Source organism: Stegodyphus dumicola, chromosome 7, assembly GCF_044657685.1.
Source record: "Stegodyphus dumicola isolate Sdum_Otavi_A_Nest chromosome 7, ASM4465768v1".
Taxonomy (NCBI): Eukaryota; Metazoa; Arthropoda; class Arachnida; order Araneae; family Eresidae; genus Stegodyphus; species Stegodyphus dumicola.
The window spans coordinates 128,272,672-128,287,445 of NC_140774.1; the positions used below are offsets into that span (position 1 = coordinate 128,272,672).

General features: G+C 31.9%; 1 protein-coding gene across 1 annotated transcript in view; it reads right to left on the reverse strand.

Moving 5' to 3' along the window:
* The window catches only part of LOC118182099 (aldehyde dehydrogenase 1A1-like), a 68,601-nt gene that overhangs the window by 29,628 nt on the left and 24,199 nt on the right, over positions 1–14,774 (reverse strand). The window contains exons 4-6 of the mRNA XM_085820804.1: positions 13,271–13,397; positions 2,682–2,743; positions 787–1,029 (exon numbers count right to left, since the gene is read on the reverse strand). Coding sequence (XP_085676930.1) covers positions 787–1,029; positions 2,682–2,743; positions 13,271–13,397 — 432 coding nt within the window. The remainder of the gene's footprint in view (positions 1–786; positions 1,030–2,681; positions 2,744–13,270; positions 13,398–14,774) is intronic.

The window sequence follows — 14,774 nt, forward strand, 5'->3', positions numbered from 1 at the left end:
TTAATTTCATTAATATAGATGTTTATTCAAAAACAACCTTCCATTGAGAAAAATATCTTTTAAAAAACTGGATAATCATGTATCACTTGCATTTATTTATCTGAAAAATGTGGTTTGGGGAATGATATTGATAATTATCACTAGAAAAGACATGAAACCATCGCACTGAGAAAATACGTCAAAGCAAAGCACCAAATGGTACAGCTTTAACCCTCTAAGTGTCCAAGCCTTATACATGTATCTTCTAAAATATTTATCATATCTCTAAACAGACATACACATAATGAAATGTTTCCACACAATAAGGCTGGTATAAGTATTTGAAAAGGAATCAAGGTAAAGGGTCATTTTGGAAATGTATCAAAAAAATCCCATTTACTCAAATGGCCCTTTTGGGAAGTACGGTTCTGACAGCAAACCATTGGCTGCTACAACCGTTAATGAAAAATACTGAAATTTCTATGCAATCAAAAATATACCTCTCAGATAGTGCACCTCACCAATTACATGTTAACAATCTTAAGTATAAAAACAAATTACTATTGCTACGCTGAGCATAGTATTTCAAACTACATAGCGGTACTTTGATATTATCAAAGCAAATGAGTTATTTAAACCAGATCTGAACTTTAAATAAATTTAAAATCCTTTTAAATTTTTCTAGAAAGATTTCAACACAGTTACAATTTTTTTAACTGATGATTTTCAAGTAAAAAATTAATCAGCTTTCGCACATTTTTAAAAAATTAGGAACTGTTAATAAAAATACATTGATGGCAGATTTACCTCAGTTGATCCAGTAAAAGCAACTTTGTCAATTTCTGGATGAGCAGCAATTGCTGCACCAGCAGTAGGTCCAAATCCTGGAAGAATATTTACAACACCAGGAGGAAATCCTGCCTCTTTAATTAAGCTTGCACAGTATAGAGCAGTTAAAGGAGTCTGTTCAGCTGGCTTTACAATTACTGTATTTCCAGTGGCAAGTGCAGGTCCCAACTTCCAGCTCAACATCACAACAGGATAATTCCACTAGAAAAGTATTTTACTCCCATATTATCAAAATGGTATTTAGAAAATTTAAAGCTGATTACAACAAAAGCTTACAAAACACAAATCTTAGTATTACAAATTCTATAACAGCCACATGCTACAAAACCACAGTAGTAAATGAAGTTTAGGAAACATGAAAAACAGTGAGCTATTCACTTCATCTGCTGTTATAAATTTTCTTTGTCAACAGTAAAAACATTAGTTTTACTTAAAAAACATGAAGTTTAAACAATTCAGGGTCAATAATTAAAACCGGAAATTGTGATCCTGCACGAAAATATCCTATGAAAGAGAGCTTTCAATACATACCAAACAAATAATTGAAAGTTCATGGGATTAAATGAAATTTCAATTAAACTGGGTCATGATTATTCATGACTTTTAATGATTATTACGTCCATCAGACTTATATATTTGCATACATTTTATAATATAAACAGATATAGATTATTTAATTCCTTTTTGTTAAATAGAAAGTACTTTCAATGCATTACAAAAAATTTTTAACTCTTACTAGTGCTTACAACAAGCACTAAATACATTCACATCAAAAAGTACATTCACTTCATCTTAAAATGATTTTAAAGGCTTTAATACAGTCTAAAGTCGTTAATTCGGACACCCATAATCCGGAATGATCTATAATCCGGACCTCAAAGCTAAAAACTTTCTGCGCATGCGCCGCGTTGGCACATGCGCACAGGCGTTTTACGCGTGCACGTAAGACCTTGACTACTGCGCATAGGCGTGTGCGCAAGTGCAGAATATGTTTTCGCCTGCACGTTTAATGTATAACGGACAGTGTAAGCTAAAATTATCTAATTATCTATTTCAGGTAATGTTAATGATTGCGTTGTTTCTTAATCTTAGAATTGGATCCCACTTGACTGTAAGAGCAATTTTATAAAAGTAAACTTGAACTTTCGATTATGTCAAATAGAATTTCTGATGCTGGAACTTCCAAAGGATCTACAAAACGAAAGTATGTTTCGATGTCCAACAAACAAAAAGTGGAATTGCTGCAAAAAATGGATAAAGACATGAAGAATGTGACAGAGAGGTTAGTGAAAACAAAAAAATTTCGATTTACAAGTTAGTCGGTATTCTCAGCACAGCAATTAACGGGACTTGAACAGTGGAACTTTGTAACTGAACAAGAAATTATGTCTGTTTATAGAATTAAAGAGAAAGTATTATCACATAAAATGAAGCGACTTAAACAACTTACATTGAAAGAAATGTTTCATAAAGTAAACAAATAAATATTAAGCTTTTTTTTTTTTTTTTTTTTTTTTTTTTTTTTTTTGTAAATTTTGATACCCTTTAGATCATAATTGTTCTTTATTTCATAAATTACGGTTTCATATTTTTAATTTTAGAATTTCTGCATGTTATCTTACGAGATTTAAACGGATGATCTATAATCCGGAAAAATCGATAATCCGGAATCGCCGAAGTCCCGACGAGTCCGGATTAACGACTTTTGACTGTATTATCATCTGGCACTATCAGCATTAATAAGACATTATAAAAATATTTTAATATTTTAGTCAGCTACTTCTGTGCTAAGAAAAGTCGTTAATTTAACTTTTTAAAGTTACATTTGAAAACAAAATATAAGAATGACTCACAGGTATTATCTGCCCACAAACTCCTTTAGGTTCAAGACGAGTGTAAGAGAAAACATTTCCATCTAGAAAAGGATAATCAACTTTTTAGCACATAAATTTCAACAGTTAAGTGAAACATAATACATTTAATGGCTGACCCCCCAAAAAAAATAAAAAGCAGAATCAGTTTATTGCTACTTTTGATTTAACCTCTCACGGAATTTAAGTCACTTCTGTTAATATCCTACATAACTTATAAAGTGCTTTCTCTTCCTTATTTACTTCAGTAAGTCTTAAATATAATTCAGAAAAGAACACTTAAGTACATTATTTCACACTTAGCATTTAAATTCCATATATAATAGAGTTATTTTAAAGACATATATATGAATTATATCAAAAGCAGAACGATGTTAGCAAATTTTAATGCTTAAGAGAAATCTTAATTGCAATACTTTATTATACTATGTGATTTTTTTATTTCATTTTGAAGTTCTCATTTTTTCCCACAAGCTGTTTTGCTGCCCTTTCACATGACTCTCAGTAATATATTTAACCCTTTGACATACAATGATGTCCAGGAGACATTATTCATTGCATGCACCATAGTTGGGCGTCTCCGACATGTCAAGAATTGTTTTTGGTGAAAGCGAATCTTTATATTAGATTCTTTAACTGTTTCAGTTGCACATTGATGCTATTTAGTTGTTTAACATGTCTTCCCCCTCTCAACAGTACCAATAAACAAAATCACATTGCCAGACGAGCAAAGCGGGAAAAAAACACAATGAAAAGCAGTAGTCAAAACAGGAGTGATTTCGCACGACAAACACCATAGCACATATTTGAATTTAGTAAAAATTAGAAAATAGCCCTCCCAACATGTTCGAGTTGAATGTAGTACATGAAAATGACGATGAAAGTCTATTACACTATCCTACTGATGATAATGAGCATGAAAATGGTCATCAAAGTGTTTATACTGTTGAGTATTTACGTGATGCTCCAAATTCAAGTGAAGCTAGCTCTGTTCGCCAAAACGTATGTAAACATGCAAGACCTATTTTTAAGCAATGAAGATTCTGATGCAGCAGAGGATGAATGGAATTGGAAAGAAAAAGAAAATATTATGAATATAAAACAATTTACTGTAACTTCCCATATCAATTGTTTAGTTCTTCAAAGATTGGGTACAAATGCAATACCTCTGTGTGTTTTCAAACAAGTTTTATGCAATTTTTTTTTTTTTTTAAATGATACGAAATGAATAGATATGCAGTGCAAATGAAAATGAACGAGGAGTGGTGTCCGTTGACAAATTATGAAGTTGGAGCAAATGTCGCAGATAAAAAAATCTAAAATAAGACATGTATTGATAAAAAAGAAAAATATTAGAAACACTCATATTTTGCGAACTATGCCTCCTAAATATTTTTTGGTCATAACGTACTCTCTTCATTTTGTGGATAATGAGATGGTTTCTAAAGACAGAATATGAAAGGTTTGATCTGTGGTGGATTACTTGAATACCAGATTTCAACAACTAGCATAATTTCCGGAAGAAAGGCCGCATCAGCGTAAACGCTGCACTCGAGAAAAATGGCAGGAAAAAAACTTAAATTACACAGAAACGCCGCATCAGCATAAACGCCGCAATAGATTAAATTGCGCGTGACATCCTCGTGGGCCGTATAGATGCAAAAACTCAACCTATCTTCACTATCTGAATTAAAAAGATTTAGTAAATCCTGATCTAAGTCTTCCAGATCATCACTTTCATCGTCTTGGTTTACAGTCTCTTTATCTAAGGATATAATTTCAGCTTCTTTGAACCCTGCTATTATTGACGATGTTTCTACCGATTTCCACGCACTTCCTGCCCACTTTGCAATTTCTTCAAAAGATGCTCTACGTATTTTACCGCTTTTGGTTTACGTATGCAACCTTTCACTCATCCAACACTCCCACCACTTTCGGACTTCAGCTTTGAAGAATTTATTACCTGACAAATCTAATGGTTGTAAAATTTTTGTCAAACCACCAGGAATTATTGCTTCGGTCGTAGACAATTTTTGACATCTGGTTTTCACTGACTCAAAGAAATGAGCATGCATGGAATCCATTATCAATAACCCCATTGGTTGGAAAAAAGATCCCATACAACACTGCCAAACTTTTTGTAGCCACTCATGCATGATTGTTTCGCACATCTAGCCGTTTTCGTTTGCACAAATAATTACGTTATTAGGAAAAATCTCCCTTCGGAATAGTCTTTCGTTTAAAAATGATTATTGGCTTTAGCTTGTCACCGTTTGCGGCACAAGCTAACACATATAATGACGTTCTTTCATGCCCCGTCATAAAACACAGATACAGTTTTTGCACCACTTTCATCAACAGTTCAGTTTGCAGAAGAGTCGAAAGCTAACAGCGTTTCATCCATATTTATTATCTCTGACCGAAGAAGTTTTTTTTGTCAATAATAGCTGTCACATATTTTAGAAAAGATGACTTTTTATCCTGCCGTTCCATCGGTAATTGTTACCCGACTGTTGTTCTAGTACGCACAGAAATATTTTTCTTTTCATAAATTTGCTACACCTCCTTTGAAATCATTTATGTTCATTCGTTTTGCTATAAATTTTGCTTGTAAGCGAATTTTTACAGTTGAAATTGCCATTCCCTTTCCTCGTTGCTCCTTTATCCAGTTTACAAGGTCGTCCTCTAGATTTGGCCACCTTACAGTACTTCTTTTGGCTCGTTTCTGTTGTGGCATATTTTTAAGAAGTTCTTTTTCAGTTCTCCAACGTCGAATACATCTGTTGTCCACTTCAAACTCTTGAGCTGCTGCTCGATTTCCAATTTGTTCAGCAAGTGAAATTACATTAAGCTTAAAACCAGCAGTATAGCTTCTGTGCCATTTAGGGACATTTTCAAAAATTTTTCGCTCCCATCTTAGTTAAAAACTATCCAACAAGTACTTGTACCCAAACTGATGGGATCTGTATCTGGCAGAATGCCAAGAAAAATCCATTCATGCTGAAGGGGAAATATGTCAGAGTTTGTTATTGCGGGGCAGGTGGAGTTGTTTCCAGGCAGGTGGAGTCGTTTCTGCCTTTGAAAAAAATTGCAGAGAAGGCAGGGGTGGGGAGAGGATGGGTCCTGGATGATTCATCGAATGGCAGAGGAGAGAGACTATTCAAACTGATGAGAATGTTGATTTGAAAGGGGGAAGAATGTTATTGCTCTGAGATCTGGTTTAGGGTGAATAAAGCATGTAGGTCCGTTCAAGGGAAAGAACGTAAACAAAATAACGTTCGCAAAAAGCAACTGAGTGGTCTTTTGTGTGGGAACAGCACCAGTCTATGCACAATGACAAGGCCATCCAAACTATGTACAATGACCATCATAGGAAATATTTTAATTTTAGTGCACCTAAACGCCGCATGCGTAGAAACGCCGCACCCGCTGAAAATTTAAGTTTTAAACATGTAAACGCCGTGGCGTTTCTTCCGGAAATTACGGTATATATTCTGGAACGAAATATTTTCATTGACGAATCCTTAAGGAAATTCACAGGCAGATTGCTGCAAAGTGAATGCTCAACTCAGTTACATGCAAAACACTGGGTACATTTTCCTGAACATATATATGCGAGAAATATAAAGCAACATCCTGCAAAGAGATGCCATGTGTGCATAAAACAAATATAACAGAACATGTTATATTTGTTTTATGCGCACATGGCATAAAACAAATATGTGAAACAACTCGGCAGTGTAAAACATGTCTAGTTCCACAACATATTCCAAAATATTTTGAGATGTATTGCAGTTTACAGAACTATTGAATTATTATTTTGTAGTATTACTTAATTATTGTACATTAACATTTGCTATATAACATTCAATAAGGTTGATATATATAATGTAAATTTTAGAATAAAATATTCTGTTTCTAACCTTGCATACCTGCATCCACAGTTCAGCCAAATTAAATGGTATTCTTTGGACACATTGACGTGTATTCTATTTGATTGTGAAGGGGTTAAATATTTCAGCTAGAGTTAAAACTGTCAGGAAACTATGAAAAGTACTCTAAGTATTAAGCTTAAGAAGGCTGACTGAAAAGTTTTATGGCTAATTCTTTTATTCAGAATCAAAGAGCATGGTGCCTGTACACTTTTTAATATGAAAATAGTGTGTTTCACAATTATATTTTTAGCATAGGAGTCCTATACATTATTTAAAGTGAGAAAGATAATTTTGTGACCCTTTTTAATACTGCCATCATAGTATTTTTCATTTTTTCATCGAAAAAGAGAATTTTACACAAATGGCTTTCAGTGTCAAAAATGTCCAGATATCAACTTCACATTAAGACACAGAAGATTTTCCAGTGCTGTTTCATAGATTTCATACAGTACTGTACATGATAACAGCAGTGTTGCTGAGTATTGTTGATATGTCGACCATTTAACACAGTTAAGGCGTTTAAGTAAACTGCCTTCTATTTAACACAGCTTTATAAAAGAATCATAAGCTAGAATAACTATGAAATCTTTATTTAACAAGTTACCGAATTTGTTTAAACAAGTTACAGAATTTGTTTAACTTAAATAGAACAGAAATCAAAGTTAGCGGTCTTCACAAACATTTAAACCGAAGTGATAAAAAAAGAAATTACGTGAGACTCATTTATAAGTTTTAAATATCTTCAGGCTTATTAAGGCAATATTATCAGGAATATATTCCTGATAATATTGCCAGGAATATATTCAAAAAGAATGAAGCTCATGTACAATGCAAGCACAAAATATTTTTAAGAATTCTTCAAAAACACAGGTAGAATCCACTCTCGCCAATATATTATTTGGTGCTCATTTGTTTTTTACATTATCAAGTTTCATTATGCAAAAGTGATACTAATTTATTCTAACATTGCCCCTGTTTTGCTAATGAAACTCATACAAATTGCAATTGATTCTTGCAAACCTAAAGTTTAGCTTTAGGAATAGGTTTAATCATAATAATAGCAACCATTCACTCTGTTGAAATATAAGACAGTTTTGTGATTCTTTTGTTATGCAAGTCGTGTATATGATCAAACCTCTGAAAAGTACACTTTGTGTGCTTTGTACACAAAGTGTACTTTTCAGATAGCAAAAATTTAATTGTTGATTGATTATCTTCAAAAATGGTTATCGGTAAAGTTTGCGGTGGATTTTAATGTTTTGTTAATTGTTAATAATGTATGTTAATTGTTAATAATGTATGTTAATTGTTAATAATGTACTTATACGGCAATGCATAAAAGGCTTAAATAAATTGACCACAAGCCCAGTTGACAAGAAAACTTTTTTAGCTAATGGTATTGCATGTCCTGATATAAAGTGAATGGTAAAATGCCATCAAAAGTTAAGCCACAGAAATATAGATGTGATAAACACGCTTCAGAAAAATAATCTAATAGTTGTACTAAATTTTACAAAGGCACTCCCAGTGTTGAATGTTCAACATGTATAAGAGCAAAACTACCAGAAAAATCTTATCCAAAATCTATTTCTAGATGTAAGAATTCACTAGATTTAGTGGACACAGATGTGTATGGGCCAATGGAAGTTAATAGTATAGGAGGGAAAAGATATTTTCTAACTTTCATTGATGACTATTCACATTGTACTCAAATTTATTTTATTACTTCAAAAAGTAAAGTATTAGATAAACAACATATTGCATCGAAAACAAAATTAGAAAGAAAATAAAAGTTCTCGGATCTGACAATGGTATGGAATAATGCAATGAAACTATTGAAAATTACTTAAACTTGGTATTTTTCACCAAGTATTGGTTCCTTACTCCCAGCGCAGAATGGCATCGCAGAAAGGAAAAAATATTCTTTAATAGAAATGACAAATGCTATGTTGTGAAATTCAAAATTACCAAAACGTTTCTGGGCTGCAGCAGCAGCTACTGCTGCATATCTTCAAAATAGGTTACCAACTAAAAAAAAAAAAAAAAAAACTAAAGTCATGAATAAAATGCTGTATGAATTCTTGAATAAAAATTCATCACCGTATTATGGAATGGTAGAAAACATAATTTAAGTCATTTATGAATATTTGGCTGCAAAGCATGTTATTCTATGAACAAACAAAAGAGGCGAAAATTAGACAACAAAGCCAAAAAAGGAATATTCATAGGGTAAGATTTACAAAGCAAAGGATACGGGATATATGCAGGTAAAAGGAAAATAATACCGTAATTTCCGGAAGAAACGCCACGGCGTTTACGTGTTTAAAACTTAAATTTTCAGCGGGTGCGGCGTTTCTACACATGCGACGTTTAGGTGCACTAAAAATAAAATATTTCCTATGATGGTCATTGTACATAGTTTGGATGGCATTGTCATTGTGCATAGATTGGTGCTGTTCCCACACAAAAGACCACTCAGTTGCTTTTTGCGAACGTTATTTTGTTTACGTTCTTTCCCTTGAACGGACCTACATGCTTTATTCACCCTAAACCAGATCTCAGAACAATAACATTCTTCCCCCTTTCAAATCAACATTCTCATCAGTTTGAATAGTCTCTCTCCTCTGCCATTCGATGAATCTTCCAGGACCCATCCTCTTTCCACCCCTGCCTTTTCTGCAATTTTTTTCAAAGGCGGACACGACTCCACCTGCCTCGCAATAACGAACTCTGACGTATTTCCCCTTCAGCATGAATGGATTTTTCTTGGCATTCTGCCAAATACAGTTCCCATCAGTTAGGGTACAAGTACTTGTTGGATAGTTTTTAATTAGGAAGCGGAAAATTTTTGAAAATGTCTCTAAACGGCACAGAAGCTATACATTTCTTACCTTTAATTTATTTTTGAGTTATGGTTTCATTTCATGCATTTTTCTTAACTGGTATGTCATATATCAGGACTTAGGTTGAGTTTTTGCATCTATACGGCCCACGACGATGTCACGCGCAATTTAATCTATTGCGGCGTTTACGCTGATGTGGCGTTTCTGTGTAATTTTAATTTTTTTCCCGCCATTTTTCTCAAGTGCGGCGTTTACGCTGATGCGACCTTTCTTCCGGAAATTACGGTAGTTAATATTCAGAAACATGCCTGTCTCTGACAAACATGAACAAAATAATGCCCAAGATTTAGAATTTATTCACTTTGATATCTTGCAAAGTGCTGAAGAATGTAATGAAGAGTTAATCTGCAAGTAATAAACATAGAATTATTGAGAATTTAAAAGTCTAAAGACCCGTTTCCACTGCTGCGTATGCATTGTGGTGTCTATGCGTTTCTCCAATCAGCGAGTGAATTCACTTTGATTGACATCTGCAAGTCGGTCGATGTGCAGTGACGGATGACATATGGATGGAGTTCAACAATGTTCAACTTCTTATCCGTATGTCTGCAGATGCATTAGGGTCACGTGGTAAAAAGGGAGCAATCAAGTGTTGTCACCAAAAATTAATGGCGGCAGAAGTAGCGATGAACACTGGCTTAAGGAAAGAATGTTTTGCTAAAAAATACTTATTTCTGAATTAACATTATAGAGACAAATCTGCATACTGAAAAAGACAGCACTCAGCTGAATTTAGTTAAAAAAAAGATAAGAAAAATAAGATAACTGCAACTACAGTAGAAGTTCGCATAGAAAATCAGGAAGTCAAAATATTCAGTTCGAGAAAATCAGGCACCAAAAAAAAAATTTCAAGTCCATGAAATAGCAAAATTTGTCCTGACAATTACTTAATAGTTCTGGATACACATTTACCTTTAATGAAACTGAACGTCTGACTATATCAAACTGCTGTAGCAAATCACATATGGCATTAAAAGAGTCGTTATTTTTTCTTTTGAAACATGTAAAAACTAAAAACGTTAATTTTAAATTAAATTTGATAGTCTTTTAAATATTCCACTGCATTAAAGAGTATGTTAAATTTGTATTTCTCTATTTATAAATATACCTTTTTGGCTAACATATATTTGTAAGTACATGGAATATATTTTTAGCAGCCCGTTTAACTTCAATCGGAATGCCACTTTAAAAGATAATGTTTTTTTGTAAGAAATGTACTAGAAGCCTGAAAAACAAACTCTGCTGAATTTTTTAGACGATACCACACTGAAATAGGACCAAAAAATTTTGTTTTAAAAATTGATTTATTTGATGATGTATATAAGCCAAAATATGCATACCATTCCTGTCTGATGTCCCGTTGATTCTTAGTGGTAAAGCTGAACGGTAACAAGGTTTAACTTTTGGGGTCAAGAGTTCGAATCCCATACGCTTTTTACACCCTGTCTGCAACTTTCTTAGCTTCTTGTTCCAATTTGATCTATATTCGTGTTTTACAATTTATTTCTATTATTATATGCATTAAGCATAATGTTTCATTTATGCTCTTATTTAAATTTTCCCCACAAAAAATTTTGAAAATTATATAATATGAATTTAAAGCATATCCTGTACATATATATATATATATATATATTCGTTTCACTTTTATGTGAATGTACATACATGTGCTCAGACTTTTGGATGTTTACAGCTCTAAACTTTCATTACCAATTAACGTGAGACAGTATTAAGCCCTAAACATTTTTTAACAAAAAATTACTATAATAATTGGCTTTAATTCAGTCCTCTCCAGCAGAAGTGCAGGAATTAATTAATTAAATATTTCCATTTTCTTTACCTAATGTGTGTGTTCAGCAGTACATATACTAAAATTGTATATATATAAAGAGAAAGAGCTTATTTTTATAACTTCTTCTATAAAAAGAGATATGAATTAAAATTTTTTAAATTAAAAATAATATTTTATGGATTATGCATAAAATATAACTGCCCATAGTGCATTTTAAAACAAATGAGATTTCTAATAAATTATCCAGCTATGATCCTGAAGGAATTAAAAATGAAGAAATTGGTGCTAAAATTTTATATATTACCTGCTTTCTCCCCAAATTTGGGCATATTTTAAAAATATACGATCTCACATGGCAGTCAGCAGTATACAAGCATAGCAAATTTTGTGTAAATGTTGTAAACCTTTTTTTACAGTTGCTCTGTATTTTTAAAGTACCAACAGTTTTTTGATTTGTTTAACATTTTTATTTTATTTATTTATTTGCTTATTTTTTCAGTAACAGTACATTTTAGTTTTAATAATATATATATTATTTCATTAATATTTAAGGCTTCTAGAAACACAAAGAAATTTTTAAAATTTACTTCAGCTTCTATGCAACTAGTGATGTTCATAATATGCATTATAACCTTACTTATCTAAAAATTACTAGGGTACTTTACTTTCACAGTTTATAAGCAGAAATAAAAATTTCCAATAACATGGAATTTAGTAAACGAAACTTTTCTGTGTTTTATGTCAGGATCCATATCAAATCCAAAACAAACAATGCTCGCTTAAGCGGGGGAAATTCAGATGTTCAGAGTTGTAACTTGCGAACTGGTTGTTTGGCGCCAAAATATTACAGTGACATCTAGCGAATGATAAAATGAAAATAATCTACGGATACGCGACATTGGAAATGCTGGTACGGATGCCGTAGGCGTGTCTTCAATTGGGGCAACGTGTTCGTACGCAGTAGTGGAAATGGGCCTTAACGAGGCCGCCATTTGTTTACATCTGAAACTCGTAGTAGAACAGGGAATTAAGGAAAATGGTGCATCAATTTCAGTGTAACTTTGCCCAGTGAGACAAAGTTCACTTTCAATTTTGTGCACTAAAAATTTTGTCTTCCTAGAGGTTCGACTAATTGCTTGTTTTGTAACAGAAATAATTTTAACTGTAAAATTCATTTTTTAACTGTATTTGGTGTTATGGTTTTTCTGTATTTTACAATTTTTAATGAAGATGCTTTGAGTTTTTATGTATTTTTGCTTTGCCACAAAGTGAGAACTGAATTAATTGAATGAGAAATGTATCTGTAATGAAATTCGAGGAAATAAAGTTTAAATGAAATACAGCAGAAAATGTGTATAATTTAGTAGGTTGCACAAGAAAGTCACATGCGGTGATAAGATATTGTTAATTATTATCAGAGATTTTTAATCAGGTCATCAGATATTTTTAATTAATGTTCCACTTCACATATTTTAATTGAAAGAAGAAAAGATGACCAATATTTACTTGTGTCATTGTTTGAGTGAAAATAAAACTAAAAAAGAAAATGAAAGAAGATTTCTGTGACAGATTTTCTAATCTAAAAGAACTGTTTCATGCTCACATAAGCATGTTAAAAAATAGGCATACAAAAAGAAAATCTAGGAACAACACTCCTAAACTTTCATGCAGCCAATTCACCTTCAGTGGTGCAGTTTATTAAATGATTCTAATTTTTAAAACATGTAAAAATTTTGAAGATCTGCAAGAGGAAATAATCATTCTTCTTACAATGTTTCCAAATCAAATACAAATTTTAAAAAATACTTTGTACAAAATAATGTACATCACAGTATAATTCGCTCCGCTGAATAGTCTGTTATCTTCTCAATTAACCTAATATTACATTGAATTAACAACGGATTAAGTATAGAATTCAAGATAAAGCATTGGATATTTTACCAGATGGAATGGTTTTTCCATGGAATTTATCAGCATACCCAGCATAATAACGCAATGTTGCTATAGAGTATTCCATATCAAACATGGCTTCAGAGAAAGGTTTACCATTGTCTAAAACTTCCAAACTCTAAAAAGAACCATCATAAATTATTAGAATTTTGAAAACGTACAAATGTTTGATTAATTATATTCAGCAAAATTACAGAACAGCAACTTTATCAAACATGCCATTTACAGGACTAAGCTATTTTTATGCAGTTTTAAGATAGAATAAATGCTTTTTCATATTTGATAATCTATCTCTTTTTTTTTTTTTTTTTTTTTTTCTTTAAGATAAACAGAAAACAGCTTAAAAAAGTTTCAAACTCAAATTGATTACATAAAGATTTATGTAGTATTTGGATGCACATAATTTTCCAGACATAATGTCAATGTCAAGAATTTTGGTACATGAAATGGTACTCAATGAAAACATCTTGGAGAATGCAGGAAGAAAGCATCACAGCATAAATATCATCACAAAAATAAATAACAGTAAACAAATTCCTTGTTGGAGAAAAAGAAAAATGTCAACACACAATTTCAAAATATTGTAAAACATCATAATTCAAACAGCAAAATTTTCCACTTAATGTTTTTATAGCAATATTTTTAAGAGATGTTTAGTATTTGTTTTTTCCCCTACAGCAATGTTTTGAAATTTTTCACTGCATTATTATTATTATTATTTTTATTTTTATTACTTTTATTATTATTATTATTTTAAACTTGTAATGCTTTTCTCAAACAGCCTAGGAATCTTTTCTTGTATTAATAATGAATCAACCATTTAATGTCTAGTACTTCTTATATAACTTGATCGCCTATGAAGAAAAGGTAAAATTTTACCAATGTTAGAATATGATTGCATATTTTGCTGTGTTTCGTAAATAGGAATATAGAACAGTTTTCAAGATCTCATTCTGTTGCATTTTGACATCCCCTGTTATGTTTCCCTGTTTTAATTTGTTTGCATAATACATTCCATTTCTCAGCATGATGATTTAAATTAATTATTAGTTTTATTCCTGCTTGAACTTGTTTTACTAAAACTTAATTAGAATTGATTATGAGGCTAGTTTGCCCAATAATTTTTTCAGCAATAACAAACATAGAGGAAAAATTACTTTTCGCTTTACTTTTGTATGTTGTACTCTATTGCAAATTCACCTCAGAGAAAGGACCATTACTGCCACTACTGTTCAGACAATTGGGCAAACTCCGCAGACAAATTGATTATAATAAGTGGAAGTTTATTCTCAGAAATTAATTTGAAGATGGTATATTTATGATGTATGCAAGAGAATACTGATGCCATTAAGGATTGGCATTGGAGATCAGTCACTGTGGTTAGAATGGGCAGTAATACGATAAAAAAAATTTTTTTTTAAATTGTGAAACAGAAAATTATACATGCAATCAACTTTCAAATCTATATGATGAAAATAATCTTAACAGATTCATA